At 43.9% G+C, this 24,243-nt stretch overlaps 1 protein-coding gene across 1 annotated transcript in view; it reads right to left on the bottom strand.

Moving 5' to 3' along the window:
- The window catches only part of side-VIII (sidestep VIII), a 961,237-nt gene that overhangs the window by 154,384 nt on the left and 782,610 nt on the right, over nt 1-24,243 (bottom strand). The window contains exon 7 of the mRNA XM_065223526.1: nt 2,337-2,481. Coding sequence (XP_065079598.1) covers nt 2,337-2,481 — 145 coding nt within the window. The remainder of the gene's footprint in view (nt 1-2,336; nt 2,482-24,243) is intronic.

Below are 24,243 nucleotides of genomic sequence, written 5' to 3' on the forward strand. Positions count from 1 at the left end.
TTTGCTTAATTGACGAGCACACAAACTTTGCACATTCATATGACATACGTTCAAGCAATCATCCAGTAGGGCCACATTCATAACAGCTCGTGGGATATCAGCAATACCTTGTCCTGTCCGTGCAATATTAATCTGATTAACCGACATCGAGAAACAGAAACATGATCAACAGTGAGAGCATGAACCGGAAAAGTAGATTGAAGGAAGGGAATGGAAAGAGCATCGAGTCAAAGAACAAAACAACATACATTTCTATCGTTTTCGTTAATATTCTACTCATCTGATAATGTGATGTACGATCGCTCACTCAATTGAAGTCGATAAAACGCAACAATGTCTGCTTCGGCGGTGACTATGGTGATGGAGTGAGACAACGGGAACAACGGCAGCAACAGCAACAACAGCAACAGCATCAGTTATAAACAACGCCCATGATGAAGATTTATCCGAGGTCCAACGATGTCTGACTTTTAGGAGGGAAGATATCAAGGATAATTGTAGGAACGGAGTCATGGAAATATCAATGAAGGAATAAATGAAATTCGTAGGAAAGGGTGACGGCTTTAATGATGTTGATGTTTGATCGATCCGTACTCCGCCAACTGGTCCACGTAGTAAATCGGCAGAGCTGGAACGTCTTCAGTCGGCTTCACAAAAATGATCCCATCCTTGGAGAAAACATGATGAATCTTCCCAGAACGTTTCAGCTTAAGAGCAGTCCCTTTGATGTAACGAGCTGATTCGGTGAGATTCTCATTTATGTAGATGCGTCTGTCAACGTCGTATCCAAGCTGAGTCAAGTTCAAATTCTTCCTAGCGAAATAGCGATGGAAAAATTCATCCCTGGATGCTCTGAAGGCAAACTGGATCAAAATCGGTGGTGTTGCACCCGCAACAATAGGTGTTCGAGCCAATCGTTTGGTATAAACAACTGGGGCATTCGTATCACTGTATTCAAGCGCAGCTGCAACTTTCTGAATTAGAGCACCAGTGTTCTCCATGGGGCTGTAGGGTACTCCAGTCAAAATAAAATCGTTTGATTTCGGCAATCTGTTAACAGCATCCTTGTTTTTCAGCACATCCAATTCCGTTTTTGCATGAGATTCGTTTAGCCGATTTAAATCACGGGCGTAGTCGGCCTTCAGTTGGTGCACCTCTTCACGCAGTGTAGCAATTTCACAAACAACGGCTTTATTGCTTGACTCGATCTTCTGTTCGATTTTCGTGTTTCCATCATCGATCATCTGTTTTATTCGCACCAACAGATTGTCGAAGGTTTCGTCTTGTTCTTCGGTCTTATCCAAGTCTTCCCTCGTTGGTTTTTTGTTTTGGTTGTCACTTTTGGAACCGGTTGACAAAGCGAGCGTAGATTTACTCATCTTTGTAGTAACAGCACGAGTCACTGCTCTGTTTGTGTTCATCCAGTGAGTGTTCAAGGTAGTGTGTAAGTAGAATGAGGTAGCAGATGAACACAATTACGGTACAGAGCCAATATGGAGTATACTGAATAGGCACATTTAGAAATACGTTTTAATTTCACTAGCGTAGATAATGTTCTTGAACTCCACACTATTCAGGCATGTCTTCGCATAACGAGTCAGAATATATGGTGCCTTCACATCTTTTTTTATTGAGCATTTAAACTTAAATATTGGCACGTCAGTCTGTTTATATGGCATAGATTTTAAAAATTGATTGAACTTAATGGTTAACCAAATGGGCATAAGAACATTTCCCCCCTATCGAACAGCATTAGCGTCATAGCTGGATTTTCCCAGCAACCCGACGCTGATGAAGCTGTTATCGTGGTGCACCACCACCAACCTGGCAAGATCACGGGATTCCGTTACAGGTGGACGATGAGGTCCCGGCGAAAGCGAACATAATTCAAACTGAAAGGCATACCTAGTTAGAAAACTTTTACCGTCGTCGCCGTTGCGCAAAACTGTGCAGCCTGAATGCAAATTTTCGATACTCTGCCCGACTCCGTCACCGCAGTAGCACGTCTGTCTGAAGCAGGTGGGTAGCCAGGATGTTGACTTTTCCCGGCCATCGACGGCTTCAGCGACATCCGAGTCTGGATGAGATAAAGTTCAAACGGCACTTGATTGAAATCTAATCCACTCGGTCGGTAGTGGATGCTACTGGTGCATCCGTATCTATGCAGAAAACCACTCCAGGGTGCCACCGAACAAGACTTATTATTGATTAAAACCCCCCGGGAAGATCCACTTGTTGCTGAATCGATATTTAATAAAAAATATAGTATCCAGCAAAACGGCACTTCCGGGAAAAAGATGAACGATGCAAATCGTTATAAAATTATAAATACTCACGGTAGATATCGAGTTTCCAGCCGTCCTCCTTGCCGGCATCCGGTATGACGGCGACCTCCGCCCGGCACGAAAGGTATTTTCCCTTGTCGTCGATCGTGGGTTGGAATGTCAATATGGACACGGTAACATTGCCCTCCGCATCGGTCTGAAAGTAAAGGAACGGACATATTTTGTTAATAATTTAATTCGACGAAAATTGCACCTATCTCATCGTCCGTCAGCTAGAAAGCTGACAGCCTCGGCTCTTGATTGTTTACCCGGCACATACAATGCTGAGGCATCGATTAATATTTTGCCGGAAGTTCCGGAACACGAAACAGCATAATAATAGGAGGGAAGGAGGAGCAGCACGTTCAACAACCGTTCCAATTTTGATAAGACACGTTCCGAAACCCCCCTAAGGCACGCCGCCATCTCCGAAAAATGTCCCCCCCCCCCCCAGTAACGCAGCGGACAATGGAAAAGCAGGTCGCCTTCTCTCGGCGTACAAACACTTTCACCTTGGCCCTTTTCCGTCCCCAATCTTTGCCTAGTGCGAGAAAAATGAATCATGTCGGTAAACGCACGTGATATCCTGCCGTTATGGCTATCCGGTTGGTTGGTTGGGCTTCTGAGATTCTGCTGTGTTCATTTTTTTCTTTCTCTTCTTTTCTCACAGGAAGGGGAAGCTGGAAAGCGATATTTTACGGCCAGGTGATTATAGATATGGGCTTGTTCCAGTTTCCATGAACTCGTTGTGGGTGGTTCATTGGAAAGTGATGCGGGGGGGAATTAGAAGGAGTTTGTTTAAGGCACACAATTTGTTCCTTTGTGCTTGGCTAAACGACTAACTTCCAGCTGAAATAGACTGTCATGAGTCGTAATTTTTCTTTTGAACTATGATGGAACGCCTTGACGGTGTTACCTATTATCCGATATCACCAATGTTTACATCAAGAATAAACCAATAAAGGAAAAAAATCCCGTCCCATCTGGGTAAAAAAAAAAACATCTTTTTAGGGCACTGACTGGCACTGCAAGAGCTGTTGATATATCGACAACTAGTAGAACTTTCAGAAACATGCAATGCGGAGCTACTAAAAACTTTCCAGCCATATTTTGCAAGTCTTCGATGTTTGGAAAGATTAGATTAAGGGTTGATCAATCTAAGGATTCATGAACCTTACGCTTTGTGCTAGGTTGGTTGTGGCACATTTCGAGTATGAGAGGGTGATTGAAGGTTGCTCAAATGTGCCTGAGTAAAATGCAAGTACTTACGATGATTACTCGTAGTTGCGATAGTGCAGGTGTATTCATATATGTTTACCATACAGAAACCTTTTGACGTAGGACTACGTCTTTTGGGAAGGGTACCAATCCATGGAAATGCAACGAAAATTTGTCAGACTTTAAATGCTAATAACTTAGCCAATAATCAATGGATTCTGATGATTTGTATGTCGATCGATTCGGCAGTTTTATAACATTTGTGTGATATGTCACATATTATAAATGTTAAATATTTAAATAGCTTTAAATTAAGAAATATGTAATCATTCCAATTTCTCATACGCAAGATTCTCACCCCTAACATAGCCATCAGAAAGTTGGTCCCTAACAACACAAGCCGAAGCGGCATAATCATTCAGCGTTGCGCGTTGGACGGGTCGACCTCGAACTTGTTCGCTGCAGTGTGGACATCGTTTCTGTTCATTCACCTACATCAGCTAAATACAGAAAAAAAGAAGGGGGCATAGAATGATAATCCAAATGTTTAAGAAGCGAAACGTCACATAACATATGTGGAACTCGGGCATCCAAAATCAACCCCATTTCAGTGATTTCAAGTGGTATAGAAAGGCATCGATCTGTCAAATTGATTATACCAGCTGTAAAATGAGAAAGGGTAACAAGGGGTAGTCAATTCTATTAAAATAATATTAGAGTGGTTTATAATTCTATGACTTCTTAGCACTTCCGAACTTATGTTTTTGTTTATTGTTGATTATTTACGTCCTTTATTTATAACTAATTAGCTGGATTTAACAAATTCATCACCTTACTCCACACAACAACAAAAATATAGTACAGTGGTGACCCGGTTTTGTCAGCCTCCGATTTTGTCTACCCCCGATTTTGTCAGCCTATATGATTCAATTAGTTTTGGTTGAGGTGGACTGTTTTGTACAGTCGTATTCGTATTTTATTGATTGTCTAGCTCAATAATGACATTTTTTGAGAATTAAATGTGCAGTGGTGGCAAAACCAAAGCAGGGGAAGGGGGGTTGAGGGGCTAGTTGAAAATTATGTACGTTATGCATGTGTTTTTTTTTTCTTTTTTTTTATAGTAAGGTTTAGGAAAGCTTCAAGAAGCCTAGCCTGTAGTGAAGTTGGCACGGTGTGGTATCCACTAGTTGCCTAGTACAGCTCCACTAAAACCCATTCCTTACTCTCTCCTCTGCCTGGATCCCCCCGGGACCACTGTAAAGCGACTACTTCGAGGGGTGGCTGTGCTCATGCACTTGTCGTACTCTCAGCGCTAGCTGGCGTTGCTAGATCGCTGCTCTTCTCTCCATTTAGGCTGCAGCTCCGACATAATCTGCGTGACTGCCCTGCTGACGGCATTCCAAGTGTCCTCCTCTCGACACATTTCAACGACGACATCTCCGTTCGCACTGCCACGAACCTTGGACAGTCGAAGACCACATGCTCCGGCGTTTCATCGACGTTGCCACACTCCGGACAGAGGGGTGACGCTGCGTGTCCGAACCGATGCAGGTATTTCCTGAAGCAGCCGTGGCCAGACAAGAACTGCGTTAGGTGGAAATTGACTTCTCCGTGTTTTCTGTTCACCCAGGTCGAAAGAATCGGTATTAGCATAGAGGTAACTCTAAGACCAGAAGGTCCCGAATAAACGAGCTCAACTTTTTGGCTCAGCTCTGGTACTATCTTCGGTCCCAAGCTAATCGATTCACCCCTCGAAACATAGGAAAATCCACGAACCCCTAAACTGTCAAACTTTCATAGCGAATCAAAACAAACATAGTGTAGTACTGGAATTTATACTAGAATGGGGTACGTTATTCGATTTGCTTGGGACCAATAGGCTAGTCAAGTAGTGAGCCAATTTAAAATCGTTAGTTTCGTATTGATTGTTGGTATTAGTCTTTGTGTCCATCTACGTTCTCCGTCGTGTTCCGCTCCTGTTGCCACTTAGCCAATGACTCCACTCTCACAACTTTCCGTACTCTTCCGGCTTCTCTCCGCCTGTAGCACTCGCTGTCCTCCGCCAGGGTGACGCCGATTGGGATCATACCGGCGATAACACATACTGCTTCCGACAAGATGGTTCTGTACGCACTCACGACTCGCATGGCCATGAGCCGGAACGTACTGCTCAGTTTCCTTTGGTTCTGCTTCGTTTCCAGCGCTGGAACCCAGGCTGGACCTCCATATCTCAGTATCGATGATGACACGCTGGCCAGAAGATGCCTCTTGCTACTGCTGGGACCAGCGTTGTTTGGCATGATTCTAGCTATCGCGTTGATGGCCTTCGAAGCTTTCTCACAGGCATATTCGACGTGGCTGTTGAAGTTTAGCCGGTCATCGATCATCACTCCCAGGTATTTTAACACACGCTTCGAGGCTATGGTGTGCTCCCCGACGGTGATTTCTGCCCGCTGTACCGCTTTACAGTTACTGACCAATAACACTTCCGTTTTGTGGTGGGCTATCTGCAGCTTCGCTCCTTGCATCCAATTACCAATCATGTCGATTACCTCGGTTGACAACACTTCCACCTCTTCCAGCGTCTCGCCTGTTACCGTCAAGACGATGTCGTCCGCAAAGCCAACGATCTCAACTCCTTTGGGCAGTTTCAGCGTTAGCACGCCGTTGTAGATCCCATTCCAGAGCGTTGGACCAAGGATGGAGCCTTGTGGAACTCTCGCTGTGATCCTAATCGATCTCAGTCCCATGTCTGTCTCGTAGACCAGAACCCGGTTCTGGAAATAACTCCTCAGGATCCTGCACAGGTAGTCAGGGACCCTCATTCTATGCAGTGCTTCGACGATGGCCTCCCAGCTGGCGCTGTTGAACGCATTCTTGACGTCGATCGTTATCATGGCGCAATATCGATCTCCTCTCCGCTTCTGTTTAGACGCCTTCTCAGCTCTCTCGACCACTGTCCGAATTGCATCCACCGTCGATCTCCCTTTCCGGAATCCGAACTGCCTCTCCGACAATCCGTGCTCACTCTCCGTGTATTTCGTCAGCCTGTTTAGGATGATCCTCTCCAAGAGTTTTCCGAGTGTATCCAGCAGGCATATAGGCCTGTACGATGCTGGATCCCCGGCGGTTTTCCTGGTTTCGGCAGCGACACTAGCTTCTGTATCTTCCACCTGTCAGGGAATTGACCCTCGTTCAGGCATTTCTGCAGCACCATCCTGAAAATGTCCGGGAATGACTGGATCGCCGCTTTCAACGCTACTTTGGGGATTCCATCTGGACCGGGAGCTTTCTTCACCTTCAATCCTTTCGCCACTGCTACGAGTTCCTCGTTGGTGACTTCGACGTTATCTCCCTCTCCTTCTCCGTACGGTGTAGGTGGCCAGGTTGTTGGGTCGTGCTTTGGGAAAAGTCCTTCCACGATGACTTTCAGCTTCTCTGGGCACATTTCAGCGGGCATCGTTGGACCTCTGATCTTCGCCATCACGACTCGGTATGCGTGGCCCCAGGAGTTGGCATCAGCGTCTCGACACAGTTCGACTTGCTCTGCTTAATCTCTCGTTTAAGTGCGGCCCTGGCCGCTCGAAACACTTCTCTTCGTTCCTCTCTGTCTGCTTCCGTTCTTGCTCTCTGAAAACGTCTTCTGGCTCTGAGACAACTAGCGCGGAGAGTGCTAAGTGCCTCGTTCCACCAGTAGACTGGACGCCGTCTGTTATTTGGCTCTAGTTTCCTCGGCATGGTCGTGTCACATGCTCTCACTAACGTTTCTGTCAGCTCGTCCGCATTTAGATCTGTGGGACTCCTGTCCACACGAAGTGCCTCAACGAACAGATCCTTGTCGAAAGCCTTCGAATACCACTCAAGTAAACCACTACGATGATTATGTAGAGGGAGAGTCCTCATATCCGATAGAATTGGTGGCTTACATGGATTGACTTTGAGCGACGAGAAATTTACGGAAGAAGCCATTGTTTAAGTTTTCGACATTGGTCTTTGTGAACGCTCAGTGTCGATATCATGAAAATTTTGTTTTCACAGATCGATGGTCAACTATACCAGTTATACCACTGAGGCAACACAAAAAAGGGGTCAACTTTGAGTCAGTTATTTTGCATGAAGTTCCACATATGTTATGTGGAAACGTAGAAAGTTTTAACTGCAGTTCGTTCGATTACGTTGTTCCGTTTTTTTTTCTCGCGTTGGATAGTGACGCTCTCGCTGACCCAGCCATGGGTAAAAAATCACGCGGTGGCGCGAGTGCCGGCAATCCCGGGAAACGGTCTAGGCCTTAAGACAACAGTGACAGTGCGACAGCCGCGAAGAAGCTGCTCGACAACAATCGGTTCTCTGTTCTGAAGGACGGTGCAGAACCGGTGACGGTAACAACAGGACCGCCGAAAAAGGACAGAATGCCGCCCTTCTACGTGAAAGGCTTCCCTCCCGGACTGCGGGAAAAAAATAAACTTCTACATCACGAAGGGCCGGACGGTGCACCATTCAGCTGTGCACGGAAGGATACAAATTGATGGTTTCTGCGTTGAACCATTACAACGCGGTTCAGGCCATGCTGGAACAAGCACAGGTGGAGTACTTCTCCCACGACATCGAGGCTGTTAAGCCGTTCAAGGTGGTTTTGGCTCTTGGAAGAGCTGGTGGCTAACGGACTAAAGCCGGTCCAAATTCACAAGATGGCTCGCCACAACAAGGCCGTCAAGTACCGCGACCAGCTATACCTGGTCCACCTTGAGAAGAACTCAACAACTTTGATGGACCTCCAGGGCATCCGAGTCCTGTTCAAAATTGTGGTGAAGTAAGAGCGGTACAAGCCGGTTAGCCGTGGAGTCACCCAATGCTCGAACTGCCTGCTGTTCGGGCATGAAACGAAGAATTGCCATATGGTCAACCACTGCATCAAGTGTGGCAAACAACACAAAACCGACGCCTGCGACAGACTCGATGAAGCCGATCCCATTTGCACCAACTGCGGTGCTGTGCTACTCACAAAGCTACAAGCAAGGCCTGCCTGAAGCGCGCCGAGTACATCGAGATCCGGAAGAAAGCATCGTCGAAAAAACAGCCCGGCCGCAAGAAGGTGCCGGAAATTAATTATCAGAACTTTCCACAGGATCCACGACGATCGTGCTGCCACCGCTGCCATTCAATCAACGATTGGCTGCTGCTCGTTCCACTCCTACTGCTACTCAAGCTCAAACTTCAAACACCATCAAAAACAAATCCGACCAGCTCCAAGCTGTGGCTACCTTCATGCTCAGTTATGGACCGTGAGCTCATCAAAATCGCAAACTGGAACGCTTGCTCGCTCAAGAGCAAAATAATCGAGTTCATTGACTTCCTCAACGAACATAGCATCGACATCGCTATCATCACCGAAACTCACATGAAACCGGAGATGAACGTGTTTATTCCTGGATTCCGGCTCGTGAGGCTGGATCGGACAAGCTCTGGAGGTGGTGGAGTGACCATCGCTACCAGGAACAACATCTGCTGCTGTTACTCAATTTCCAGCTGAAAACGGTTGAAGCATTGGGAGTAGAAGTCTTCACACCCGTCGGCCCCGTCACCAACATTGCGGCCTACAGCCCGAAACAAGCAAACGCCAGGGATGGATCCACGGCAGACCTGCGGAGGGATATTGTCAAGATAACACGACGCCGTACAAAATTCATCATCACTGGTGACCTGAACGCCAAACATCAAACTTGGGGCAACCATAGGCGGAATCAAAACGGCACCATCCTGAGCGACGACCTGCTAGAGGCTCACTACACTATCCTGGCACTGGACACTCCAACCCGACTGAGTCGGTCCGGCGTGCACTCCATCATCGACATCTTCATCAAGCAACATGGGAGACAAAATCTCGACCACTATCCGGTGGTGGCCGAAGTGGGCTCATCCGTCAACCGATTCTAAGCTTCCCGACGCAACTACCATCGTGTCAGCTGGGATCAGTTCCAACACTGTGTCGACTCCACTGTTGACTACGGTGTCCTTCCGGAGACGCCCGAAGACGTTGATCAGTGTCTGCATTCCATCGAGGAGGCGAGGCCAGGGAACAACACGTGCCAGTATCCAGACAGGTGAGCAATACTCTGAACCTTGACAGATCTACCAAAGACCTTATAAGACTCCGTATCACCTTCCGAAGGCAGTACCAACGCTCTGGTCTGCCTGTCCTTAAGACCCACTGTAATCGCCTAACGAAAAACCATCCAAGCCAGGATGGTGGATCTCAGAAACCAGGACTTTGCTAACAGGATCCGCTCTCCCCCAGATTGTGCAAAGCCCTTTTGGAGATTAACCAAAATTCGTAAAAATAAGCCAAGACCCATTCCACCACTGACCTCACTGGATTGTTACGGCAACCCAGTGGTTCATCTGATAACTCCTGAACGCGATAGGTTGTCAGCTCCCATAATCTCGGACAAAACATCGTCAGCCCTCATGAATCTGAGGTTGCTGAAAATGAAACCAATCTTCATCAGATTCCTAACATTTTTCCAGAGGAATCTGAGATTACGGCTGACGTACTGTTGGCCTATATCAAATTATCTAAAAACATGAAGGCCCCAAGTTTCAACAACATCCTGAATCTGGAACTCAAACTCTTGAGTTTCAGATTCTACAACCATCTGGCACTGATTTTTAATCAGTGCCTCAGACTTGGCTACTTCCCCTCGTGCTGGAAGTCAGCTAAAGTCATACCCATCCGGGAACCTGGAAAGGATCCGTCCTCTCCTTCAAGTTATCGACCAATCAGCCTGCTCTCAGGGTTATCAAAACTGTTTGAAAGAGCAGTCAAAACAACATCTTACTCGAGGAACAGTTTGGTTTTCGGAAAGGTCGTTCGATCGTCCACCAGCTGACTCGAGTAACAAACATTCTCAGACGGAACAAGTCTGTTTCGAAAACATCTGCCATGGCGTTGTTGGACGTTGAAAAAGCGTTCGACAATGCCTGGCATGATGGCCTGGTGTTCAAATTGCAGCAGTACGGTCTTCCAATCTTCCTAGTGACGATAATAAACAACTACCTATCGGACAGGCCGTTCCGAGTCTCTCTGAATAGCATCACATCGGATGCTTTCAACATCGGTTCCGGGGTTCCACAAGGAAGCATCCTTGACCCCATTCTATTCAACCTGTTCACTTCCGATATGCCAGCTCTCCCTGATGGTGGTTCGTTGTCTCTGTTCGCAGATGACACATCCATCGTCTACAAGGGCAGGCTCATCGGAGCTCTGACTGCCAAACTTCAGAGAGGCGTGGACGTCCTGTCTGAATATTTCCACAGCTGGAAGATCCGTATCAACGTGGCAATGACCCAGGTCATCATCTTTCCACACTCTAAATTTCCCAGACTTGTTCCGTCGGTGAATAATAAGATCTGCCTGAACGGCACAGTGCTGAAATGTTCAAAAGAGGTAGTCTACCTCGGCTTAACACTAGACAGCAAGCTGATTTTCAGGGAGCACGGTGACAAAACCAAAACCAAGTGTAACATCTTGATAACATCACTGTATCCACTCATCAACAGGAGGTCTACTCTATCCCTGAAAAATAAGCTTGCTGTCTACAAACAAATCATCCTTCCTGTAATAGAATACGGCCATTGATACACGGAACCAGTTCCAACCCAGTGTGAAACCGGACTTTTTGTCAGTGCGAACCTCAACCTGAGAAAGGTTTTAAAAACAAACGAACAAACTGACGTTGGTCAGAAAACAAACATAGCCGATCTTGATACCCAATCCAGGTTGGAACTGGGTAATAAACAAATTCGTTATAAGTTTGACTGCAGTCCAGAGATGCCAGATCTACGGAAATCTCAGTAGATCTACGGATTTTACAAATTTTTGCGGAAATACGGATCCGTCGGCAAAATCTACGAAATTCGGTACAGTTTCTACGGATTTTTTTATTCAGTGTACGTCAGTTTACTAGTTTCCTCCCTTCAGAATCCAGTTTTACGATCTAGAGTATAATCTGATTCTGAAGGAAAAGAAGCATAAAGTAAAATACACCCCTGCAACTTGTCAACCGTTTTCTTGCTCGCTTTCCAACGCAACGAAAATAGAAACGTGCTACAAGACCCAAATACCGAGATGTACCTGGAGTTGCTTAATTGAATTCTGCCGATTGGCGATAAAACTAACAAGCTTTTTCAAGCAGAAAAGCCAGTAATCATATCCATGCACTCGACTTTGACGTGAAAAGTAAACAAAATCTTGGGCTATTTCGTAAAACCTCAAATTTTGCTCGATGCTTCTAATCCGAAGGAGCTTAGATTTTAAAACAGTGATTTCAAACTATTGGGTGAAAATACTTTGGCGTTAAAGTATCAGTCCTCATCAGCTCCGTAAAATACGACAGGAAAAGAATTACAGAATTTCAAAACCGGTGTTTATGCTTAAATGTGGAGCTGGTTAAGCAAATGGTTAAACGATTACAATTGGATAACGTAGTATGCAGGAATCTAACCCTCTTGGAGCCGAAAAAAACTGAAGCAATCCACTAGTTTGGGCCATCTACTCGGTCATTTCAACAACGTAATAGACAAAGAAGACTGGCAGCAAGTCGATAATGAGTTCAGTGAGCTGCAAGTTTTCGACTTTAAAGACATCGGCGTTACGGATGAAGACAACCCAAGTAACAATATTGGTTTTATGAGGGTTCTGGGGACCATGATTAAATGAAGCAATGAAATTGGGTTGTTATCGGAATGATTTAAATAAACCGGGAAAAAGGTTATCTTTCATTATATTTCACTCAATTAATTTTGGTATCCATGACATTTTTATACCTGTGATCTTGACATTTTTACCTACGGGATGAGAACTTAAGGGGGTTAGGTTTTGATAATTTTTTTAATGGAAATGACACTGATGAACACTGCACATTGTAGTCGAAATACGTATCTGTCATGGATACCAAAATGAATTAAGTGGAATTAAATGAATGATATCCTTTTCTACTGTTTAATATTTCTTAAAGAAAAGTATACATAGCACTTGTAAAACCAACTTTTGATAGTTGAAGATGCTAATTTCATTTCAACTTTTGATGTTGGACCCGGAGGGTTGGTTGTCTTTATTAAGGCTGAAAATCTCCTTAGTAAAGACAACCAAACCGACAACCAACCAAGTGGGTCATCATTTTCCCCAATACTAATATGACGAAAATCCTGAACAAAATTGAAATCGTTCGCGCGACCTCTTAACGTTGACCAATTCAGCTGATTCTTTGCACAGATGTTTGTTTTTGTGTTATGAACTAAACTAGGGGGTGGTCTATCACAAATATCAATCTTTTTCCAGAATGAAACACCTTAGTGTGCACGTGTTAGTAAGAATGGTACCGAAAAATCGAAATTTGAAACCATTTTTAAAAAAGTTCTTTCATCGATTTATCATTTAACGTAAAATATGACCTATCAGAAGTTCGACAAAAAAAAACCGTAGAAATCCGTAGATTTGAATAAGCCTACGGAATTGCAAAGAAAAAAATCTGGCATCTCTGCTGCAGTCAGTGTTTGGCTGCTGAGGGATAAACAGGGGTGTTCGTTGCGTTGTACACTGAAAACGAAACTAACTCAGAGAGTGAATAACTTTTAATTAGTTGTGAGTAACTTTTACTCATGCGTATGACATTTTTTTTAAAGCGTAGGTTATTCAACGCATGGGTAACCCGAGCAGGAACGAATATCTCGATACCTTTTTGGTATGGATGAGCCTGACATAAGAGGTAAAATACCAAACAATAATACCAAAAAAATGTTCCCGTAATACCATCCCAATACCAAATTTTGATAATGATTGCATTGATAATGAGGTATTGACCAAAACAATTCCACACAGGTATTTTTTTGGTATCCTTATATCAATTTTTGTTATTAAGAAAGTATTTTGCATGTAATTGTTTGGTATTATTCTTTGGTGTTTTACCTCGTATGTCATGCTGGTCAATACCAACTTTTGGTATAAGGTCAGAATTAGGTATTCATTAGTTATTTTCTCCTGCTCGGGAACCTACGATTTAAAATAATTCTCCACACGAATGAGTAAAAGAGACTTATTCTCTGAGTAATATTCATTTTCAATGTATTTAGCTTGCCATCTCGGCTAGAAATTGGATATTGGATAGCCAAGCTCAGTGCGCAATTTGCATCAAATTCCACGACCAGAATGCAGGTTTCTATATTCAGTGAAGTTATTTGGATGGACAATACCCATCGCATGATTGGCCTCTTAGTTCAGAATTCACTCACCATGCAGCGCTAGAAACATTTGATTCAAAAGGCTTGCTTAAGTAGTCTACTGAAAACGAATCTTCTTCAGAGAGTGAGTTATTTTTACGTAGGTTACTCATGCGCTGAGTGACGAACGCTCTTAGAAATGTATCCTAACGAAAGAGCAAAAGTTACTCACTCTCTGAGTTAGTTTCGTTTTCTGTGTTTCGACTAGATAGGAGATTACTATCGCTAGTAATGTTATTCAGATGGATAAGACCTATTGTACTGGACACAGGGTAGCCAATGAACCGGGCAATCGGAAAAAGCTGGAAATTCTACATCACTGGGAAAAGACCGCGAATTTCGATGATGAGCTTGGGTAAGTCTAAGGCATTTTTGTTGTTCTCTAAGCTTCTCTAGGCTGTCAATATTTTTTGGAACTTCTTGAAGGTTCTTGCTATTTTCTTGAAATTAATTAAACTGATCTAAAGTACTCAAAATTTGACTGAAGCTACTTTTAAATATATAGTAACCTAACCTAACTTAACCTAGGCTACGTAACTTCCCCGAAGATCTTAAAACTCAACTGAAGTTTTTGCAACGTAAGCTCCTGAAGTTCCTGAAATTTTCCTGAATTTAATAAAACTGCGCTAATGATCTTAGATCTTCACAAATGTTCTCAAAGGTTTCCTGAAATTCATGAAACTGCACTGAAGCTATCGGAAGTCGATTATTAGTTCAAGACACTAAAGAACTCTGCACAAAGTAGACGAAATACGCGTAGCTGTCAAGGATAAGCAAATAAGGTAGTGGAATTTAATGGAAATGACTAGTCCTTCTCTTGTTTTTTTTTAACAGGTATTCCGTTAAGACGCCCACATCCATCAAGAAATTGCGTAGGCAACTCACAGATAACAAATACATTGTTAGACTGAGTCCTAGGCGAGTAAGAGAGGTGACACAGTTGGAAAAAGTGTTAGTTTGTTTACTAAAATGAACCGCCCATTTTGTTATGGCAAGTTTTGCTATAAGAAATGCTCCTCGTGTTTATTAGCGAAATTCACATCAAAGATCGATTAATTGCATAGGAAATCAGTTTGGCACGGCATTTGTGACCAGCCACCTTCCGGTCGCATGAAACAGGTCAAAAACTGTCCAAATCCGCAGATAAAATTTTTTGTTTTGAATTTCTGTATGGCAAAATAGTGAACTTTTCGTGAACATTAACGGCAAAGAACTCACCAACACTGGAAGACCGTGAGTTCCTGCCCACCTGTCATTTCCCATCTCGGACTGAGTCAAGCTCAGAGAAGTGAGTTACCCTTTTCGCTCATTATATCCAAAAATCGCAACATGTGCTTATTTCACGAGACGAGAGTGAGTGTCTGCGTGTGAGCAATAGCGAATTTGTTTATTCCCATGTTGGTAACAGTTCCAACCCAGTGCAAACCCGAACTTTTTTCAGCGCGAAAGTCGACCCGTGCCAGGTTATAAAAGCAAACGATCAAACTGACGTTTGCTAGAAAACAAGCCGACCCTAACTTGCTACACAATCCAGGTTGGAACGGTACAATAAACAAATTCGAAATCATGCACCCCCGGGGTAAAATGGCGCCGTGCGGGTTTTCGATGCTTTCCCATTACTAATTCTGGAAATATCATGTGCCAGAATGTTAGTTCAAGCACTGAACTAGCAATGCTGATTGTTAAATTCACAAATCGACAATCGGAAAGCTATGAAAAACAGCGCAGGGCCATTTTACCCCAGGGGTGTGTTTTGAACCATCCTACCCTAACTTTTAACACAAAGGCTGAAACAGGGCGATGTGTGGTTTCTACAGGTGAGGAGGATGCAAACAAGTCGACTCTTTCGTTCTCTCGGTTTCGAATGCAGCAACAGACGTGACGTAACGTCTGTTGCTGTATTAGAACGCGCTGACAAAGAAAGAGTCAACTAGTTTCCTTGCACCTCACCTGTAAATAGCGCACATTTGACACGGTATGTCAACACGGTGAACTGTTCCTTTCTTTTCCACTCCTCCGAAAGGACCAATGCCGCCAACGCAAATACATGCGTCTTTCCTAATTCACAGACCGAAAAAAAGCAAAAACAAAAATCACGATCATTATGGCAATGATCATGATCTGATCACGGTTGTTTATCAGTTGTACATAATCCGAACAACTTCTTGTACTCAGCTGTACGCATTGAGATCTTTAGTTTGTAGCGTGCACTCACAACAAGCCTTGCGTAGTATAAGTAATGTATCGTGAGTGCACACAGCAATGATGTTGTTATCGTCTTGCTCTCTTGAAATCTTGGTAACTCACTGTTCGAAATGCTCTCTGCGTATTAGTGTTAAGAGTCAGAGTTCATCGTTAGCTTATGATGATGCCAAAAAATCTTGTAGCAGGTGTGTGCGTATTCATTGATCGCTAGAAGCGATTTTTTGACATCACTGGATTCTATCGGAGCCTATTCTAAAGATCTTAAAGCTTCCATGTTTTCCATGAGTTCTGGGTGATCTTGATGTTTTCGGAATTTCCTTCAAATTCCAGGAATTTCCACAAAATGTTTAGATCTTTCTGAAGGTTCTCGCAATTTTTCTGATGTTAATGGAACTCACATAACGTTTTCAAAAATTTCCAAAAGTTATTGGAACTTCATTTAAGTTTCCGAAATATTTTTGACGTTCATGGGACTCTTAACTTCATTTAAAGTTTCTGTATGTTGTTCTTGAAACATCTGTCAAGATTCTGCTATTACTAAGAAGTTCTCAGAATTTTGCAGAAGTTTTAGGAACTTCTCTCAACTATCCGGATGTTCATGGAACTGCTGTCCAAAGCTCTCTGATTTTTTTTTAAAAGATCTTTGAACATATTTGAAATTGTCTGAAGAACCATGAAGGTCTTGTAAAGTTCCTGGAATTTTATTGAAGTTTGTGTATCCACACTTCGATCGAAATGAGCTGCTGCAACTTGATAGCTACGTCTGATCTTCATCCAAAATCATGAAGTTTTCCTAAAGTTCATAGAACTGAACTGAGCTTCTCGGAATCAACCCTTACACAGCAAAAAATAAATTTTAATATTACATCCAAGAGGATGCACTTCAATCATGTCGAAAAGTCTCATGAAATTTTTATGGCCTTTTTGGCAAGTCATATTACACCATATTTTCGACACGATTGAAGCGTATCCACTTTGATGTGATATTACATTTTTTTTTGCTATGTAACCTTTTGTAACACGTGAAACTGTTTTGGTCCCGGGAGATGCTCTGCCGCCCCAGACGGGGAACAGCCAAAGTCCCTAGCTGCTGGTCTAAAGCTACGGCAGCTATCTGAGATGGGCACAAAAGACCTCTTTTCCTCCCGGGTCTCAGGGCGTTGATGAGCAGTTGGGGAGAGTTTTCGGTTTGGTAAGTCCTAAACAACGAAATATTGGATAACTTACGGTACAACTTTATTGACTCTAGCGGTAGCGTCAAGTGGGCTGAGTTGGTGGTGGGGTGGACGGGAACGGTTCGGTAGGCGGATTTCGTAGCGCTGGGCTGGGTGGTCGGCAGCAACGACCCGTACGGTAGATTCGTCTCGGCTTGTTCGGACCCTCAGTCGTGTGCCCACGACGTCGACGGGGAATACCAATCAGGCACCGATGGTTTGACGGTAATATGAGGTTTCCCTAGTAACAATTTCGGTTTTATAAGGGTTCTGCAGACCATGATTTAGACTTGTAGCATGCTTTAAAACCTCCATAAAACTTGCAATGTTATTTGAGTTATCCACCTGTCGATGGCCGTGCAGGCGTTCGTTCGCTTCAACACCTGACCCTCAGTCGTGTGCCAATGCCGTCGCTGGGCGAACCCTGCACCACGTGGTATTGCCGGCCAGCGATGGAACTGGACACCGGACACGGTTTTCTAGAGGCTACGTACTGACTCAACCCTCGGCCGTATGCCAACGACTTCGCTGGGCTACGATGTAGCACGTGGTCGCGTAGACCCTACGGGCTGAAGAGTACCCGGTAGGGCAAACCGGTGACCTGGACCGTTCGTTTCAGCTCTGATTCGCAAAAGAGCTTTCCACTATCTCGTACTGTCACCAACGGCTTATCTGATCCGAAAAAAACGCGGGGATCACTCTGGACAATCACTTCCGAAATCCCAAATCGTGGTTTCACCATCTCTTCGCAATGAGGCTGGCACATCGAATGATCGAATCATCATTCCACCCACCAATCTTCTCCTCTTTTCCTCTCGTCCAGTTCATTCTCCGTTTGCTCCCCTCGCTCCAGTTCCGCCCTCGATCGACACCAGCTTCACCCCGTTGCTAATATTTCCCACCAGTAAACGCATACTGTGTTTGGGCCGACTGCAGTTTTATTCAAATTGACCGTTGGCTATCTACAATTTGGTCGTCCTACAATAACATACCATATGCAAAACTAAATTAAGTTACCGTTGGGTAACACACAACAATGTGAGTTTTCCATTCCATTTACATTTGCTGCCAAGCTGCCAATCGATCTGAAACCAACATGCATACCTCGAAAAACTTGTTTTGAACCAAACAAGCCCAACTTTGATTACAGTAATCTCCCGAAAAATGCGGATAATAGGGAAAATGTACATGAAAACTGTGTAAACGGTCTCCATACTCCGTTGAATTAGACCTAATGGCCCAAGTAATCACCATGCACTCTTATCGCCTTTTTTGCAATGTAAGGTTGTTATAGGGCTTTAAAGCTCTATCTTATATTGCAAAAAAGGGAGATTAGCGGGCTTGTTGGTTATATGGGTGGTTACAACATGGAATATATCGAGATCTTGACCAGATAGAAAGCTACTGTCCTCGGCAAAGATGGTCAGAAGAGCATAAACTTTTTGCTGGTGGACAGTAGTTCAGAATTCTCTCACTTCGTAGCTTTAGTATACATGTGAAATTTCCGCATATGATATATCTGGAGATTCTGACCAGATAGAAAGTTACTGTCTTGGGCAAAGTTGTTCAGGAGGTGAAGGAGGAAGTCACATGTATGCTAGCGCCACGTGGTGAGAACATTCTGAACTACTGTCCACCAGCCAAAAGTCTTGACCCCCTGACCTCCGAGTCCTCACGCCATACCACATGCATTACCACTTGGTGGTACATTTTAGCTACGCCCGCACGAAACGCCACCTTGTACGAGCGAAACCGCAAATGCACTGATAGTAAATTCTCGTTGATGTTGGGCCCCGCCAACAACCGATCGTTAAGCGATATTCCAGTAGAAGTGGCACAAGAAGCATCAAAAACGACGCGAAGTCTTGTTGTGCTGCTGTCCACTCTGATCACCGCGTGATGCGGTAAATAGTAGTGCTCGGAACAAATTTTTACCACTTGATTTTCCGGAACTGGTTCCATATGGCCAAGCTCCAAATACTCGCGCATGAAGCTGGCATATTCCTTCCGGAATTCCGGGTTTGAAGCAAATCGCTTCTCCATAGCAAAGAGCCTCTTCATCGCAGCTGATAGGGACTCTCCGAGGGCGGGCTTCGAATCGTCAAAAGGCAGTTTAACGACGAAGCGCCCTGAACTATGGCGTTGGGTGGTCGAATTGAAATGATCAATGACCTTCTTTTCAGAGGGAGTGAACTGAGGTGGCTTGTTTATCTCCTCGTACTCCCAAAACTGCTGCAGCGTTCGATTTAGATCTATCTCCGTATGCAAACTTACAATGACATGATTCCCTTGCATGGTCTCTGCTTCGTCGTATCGTCCCGCTGCGATCCATCCGAAAACAGTACGCTGGGCTACGCTGTTGTCCTTGACTTGGCCTCCCTCCAAGAGAGCAAGAAAGACATCTGATCCAAGAATCACAACAATTTGTCCAGGTTTGTTGAAGGTAGGATCTGCCATTTCCCTGACGTTTTCCAAAAGCTTCAGGTTTCCGATGTTGAACCTTTGCGATGGAAGAGACGACGTCAACTTGCCAAGGACGTAGGCACTTGTAGAGATCACAATGACTTCGTTGAATCGAGATGCAAGATACAGCGTGACGATTCCGCGAGTGGGACCTGCAGCTTGCTGTCCGATACCAGTAACCACTAGCTTCCCATTACGCCTGACGAGTCCTAGCTTCCGTACGCAATCCTCCGTGACCATCGATGCCTGTGCACCAGAATCAATAAGTACCCTAGCACGAGCAAACGTACCATCTTCCTTTCGCACCTGCACTACAGCTGTTGGAAACACCGGAATCGATGGTTGCTTCTCAACTGCTGCCATGAGTGATGAAATCGACTGTTCCTCACCGTCAGTTGGTGGATCTTTGGTTGGGTTGCTTGCTGTCGTTAGTGTTTCCTTCACCTTGCTCGCCTTTGGGCACAGCAACGTATGGTGCCGCTGCTTGCAGTCCGGTGTATGGCACACTGATTTCGAGGGACACGATTTCGCTGGATGTGAAGCCCGTAAGCAGTTGAAACACAGCTTCGCCTGTTGTACCAACTCTCTTCTTTCCTGCAGATCCATCTTCTTGAATTCTTCACAAACGAACGTAGCGTGTTCTCTTGAACACTTCGCGCACTTTTGGTAGATTGTAGTTGTCACTAATGTCTTCAATTTTTTCTCACTCACTTCCATTTTCACTTGTTCTTTTTTGTTCACTTCCGCTTTCTTCGAGAATGCTGAGCAGGTTTCCAGCATCTCACACCGCTTCTTCACAAACGTCATAAGCTCCTCAAACGTTGGATGCTCGTTGTCAACAGCTTTCTCCGACCAGGCAGCGCGGGTATCTTTGTCCAGCGTTTCTAGCATCAAGTAAATCAGCCACGGATCGCGGCCTTGGTATTCCTCTCCTAACGCATCCAACTGTTGGACAACCTCATCCAGTGTCATCACGAGTTTGTTTAGTGATTGCAGCGAAGCTTGTGTCACGACTTGCTGGTCCATGAATTCTCGTACCAACGCAAACACAGTGTAACGCTTCTTGTCGTAGTGACTAATGAGCGTCTCCCACGCATTAGTATAGTTGGCACTAGAGATGGTGAATTTGTTGACTAATTTCTTCGCATCTCCTTCCAGGTAGGAGAAAAGATACTGCATTTTCAAGGAATCCGTGAGATCGTTCCTGTCGTGAATGGTAGACACGTAGATATCCTTGAATGTCATCCACTTCTTGCGGTCTCCATTGAAAGGTGGAATGTTTATTGCTGGCAACTTCACGTTTAGTTGGTGTGAACCATTCGACACCTGACCACCTCTCGGCATCTCACCATCGTTGAAATGTTCACCACGCTGTACCGGTCCCGCTAGGCTGTTGGTGTTTTTGAAAATCGCCGACTGGTTGATCAACATTTGCCGCTGCGTCTCCATAAGCAGCTTCATAGATTCCTTCCAGTCTGTAGAATCGGCTACCGTTTGTTGACTCGCTGTCGTTTCGACATCCTCGACCAAATCCTCGAGAATATTTCTCGCCTTGTAGTAGGCTCCAAAAAAACTCCTCCCACACGTCAAACACTGAAGCAATTACTGTAGGCTCCAATTGTTTTTCGATTTCATCTTGAGTAGCACGGAAACTATCCGCTAGTTGCTTGAGCTGGTCCAGTCGATCCATAACCTCGCTCCGTGATGGATTCCGATGATGGAGGTCTTTCACGACCGAAAGCTCTGCTTTCACCCGAGCAATCAAAGCACTTCTTTTGCTGATCAATTTCTCCATAGTCCAAAATTCTGGTTCTCGAAGGACCAAATGTTTTCGGAATTAACGGACTGTATTAAAAACAAATTATTTGGATGGAAAAATACCACTTTTATTCTTCGAAAAAGAACAACTTGCTTTTTCTAATTTGTGTTTCTTCTTATGCACGCACTTGTCTACTCTCTTTCGCTTACTCGTTCTTCTACGGATGGTGACCGGAATCCAGTGTTGAATTTAGGCGTTCGATGTTGTTGCTGGGTGGATCGAGGGGTGCGTCGATACTAAAACATTATCAATCGCGCATTGGGACGATAGTAATGGATATTTTTGATCGCTATTGAAAATTTAGTCGATTGCTGAATTTATGTATGGGCTCAAATTAGGGGCATTTAGGCCGACATTACATCCATTTTCTCTAGTTCAGAACAATACTGAGTTTTCAGATACAGCTTATTAAATAAACTATGTTTGAATGATTTATATCATCTTTTATTCAACGCTTAACCTAATTTAAGCATTGTTTACCATGCTCGAAACAATGCTAGAGTTGCACAGCAGCAATGTATTTTATGCCTAACGTCCATTATGCCTAACGTCCATTATGCCTAACGTCCATTATGCCTTATGACCTTATGATTAACGTCCATTATGCCTAACGTCCGTACGCCTAACGTCCGTATGCCTAATGGGGTACACTCCTTCAAACCAGTTTATCACCGTTAATATGGCCATAATCGTGATTTAAGGGGTATTTAGGTGTTCGAAAAGTTCATACCCGAATGTTTCCGAAAATTTTCTCTAAATAACTAAAATTCCAAATCGTTAAACCCATATATCTCCGTTAATATAGCCTTTATCACGATTTGAGGGGTTTTTAGATGTTCAAAATTTTCATACCCAATTTGCTCCGTAAATTTGACCTAAATCTAAAAAAAAAATCAAAGCAGTAAACCCGTGTATCCCCTTTAAAACGGCCTTGATTGCTGAGGGTTGCTAAGGTGTTCGAAATTTTCATGCCCGATTTTCTCCATAAATTCTATCTAGATCATCATGCACATAAAAAAAAAGGTTATTTGAGCTCAGATATGCACAGGCCAACAGTTTGCATGAATCAAATTCCCCGTCAGTTATGCCCCTTTAAACCATTCTCATTCCAGCTCATGTTCCGATAACCACAATAATGGTCATGCAAATGATGACATCGAATATAACCTACACCAAGGAATGCATGTACATATAACGATGCATGTGGACAACCACATCCTGATTTTTACACCAACCACCTTTCATAAATGCAAAGTTAATCGAACCTCACCATCATCATCATCATCATCGGCGGGAACGTTTCAGCAACCAACCACATCCCCTATCTGTGTATTCGTTGAGGTTCTACTATTGCCTCCATATCCGATTCAACATTTCAAAAAGGACGAATTATTCTCTGAAACAGCAACCGACAGCGAGCGGAAGCTGGTTGGTGCGAGGAGTTGCCAGCAGATATCGCTCTTACCCATTGAAATTCTACGTAATGAGCAACGCGTGGTGGAACCGAAACCACGTAGCAACAGTTATTATCGAAGTTTACGCTTCCGTAGAGAGGGATCAGCTCATTTGTGATTTAGGGGGTGTGGGTGTTCAATGATACCAGGTGGGTGGGAAATTGAAATTGGACATGATTTTAGGCCTTGCTGTATAAAACGGTGGTCAAGAATGAACCGAAGGAAATGGTATCTGCACTTTATGGCCATGAACTGTCACTACTGTTGCTTGTGGCGATATCCATCGCATAAACTGCTTTTCGCTAGTTGTTAACAGAGGAATGTGCAGTTAACCAACCTAAACATCCCTTTCACAGATTACATAATAGAGTACCTGGCACTGTAATCCACATATGCATTTAGATTAACTTCCGACGCCCCACCTTTGTTGCATACTCGGCACAAAAATACTTTATAAGCCCTGCCCCTAACACAAGACTATTAAGTGACTTGGTCGGTTTTTTAAGCCAGTCACTAAAAAGTCTCTTTTTTTAAGGCCAAGTCACTAAGGTCACTTTTTCTTGAATAAGTCACTATTTTAAACTTTTTTAAATGTGAATTTATTTCAAGATTGATCATTCTTCTGGATAGGTCTCCATTTTTTTTTTTTTTTAAATTAATATTGAATTTCGGTGTATTTGTCGACCGAAATGCTCTCAGCGTTCTAAACTGTTTTAAGTAGTGTAAAACTTAATTATTTTGTCTAAGTTACATACCGGTATACCTGCCGCGATACGTGCGTGTCAACTATAATCGTCGTTTGTTAAAACTTGGCTACATAGCTCGGTTATATCGAAAAATTAAATCACATCATTTGTTCATCAGGCTGCAAAATAAATCTTCTACTGCTGTTATTGTTCTCCCACAAAAGCTCGTTGGGGCAGCTGTAGATACGGACTGAATTTGTTATGACTTCGGTATTGCGCAGCGTTTGCTCGCTTTGTATTGCTTCTGAAAATGACCGTGTGTACTGCCATGGTGGATGTGGAAACATTTACCACACCAAATGTTCCGATTTGAGTGCTGCTGGCATCCCAAGTAACATTTTAAGTTTTATGAAATACTACAAAGCAATTATAAAACAACATTCATAAAACCCTGGTCAAGGCTATCTTGTCATTAATGCATCCACCAAAACCTCATTAAGACTAGAATATGTCTAGTTGGCCCACCCTGAAGAAGGTTCTGAAGGGTGTATTCTCGAAGCTCTTCAAGATTGATTTACTGCAAAA

Source organism: Ochlerotatus camptorhynchus, unplaced genomic scaffold (assembly GCF_037179485.1).
Source record: "Ochlerotatus camptorhynchus isolate MF236.1 unplaced genomic scaffold, CSIRO-AGI_Acam_v1.1 ptg000193l, whole genome shotgun sequence".
NCBI classification, from domain to species: domain Eukaryota; kingdom Metazoa; phylum Arthropoda; class Insecta; order Diptera; family Culicidae; genus Ochlerotatus; species Ochlerotatus camptorhynchus.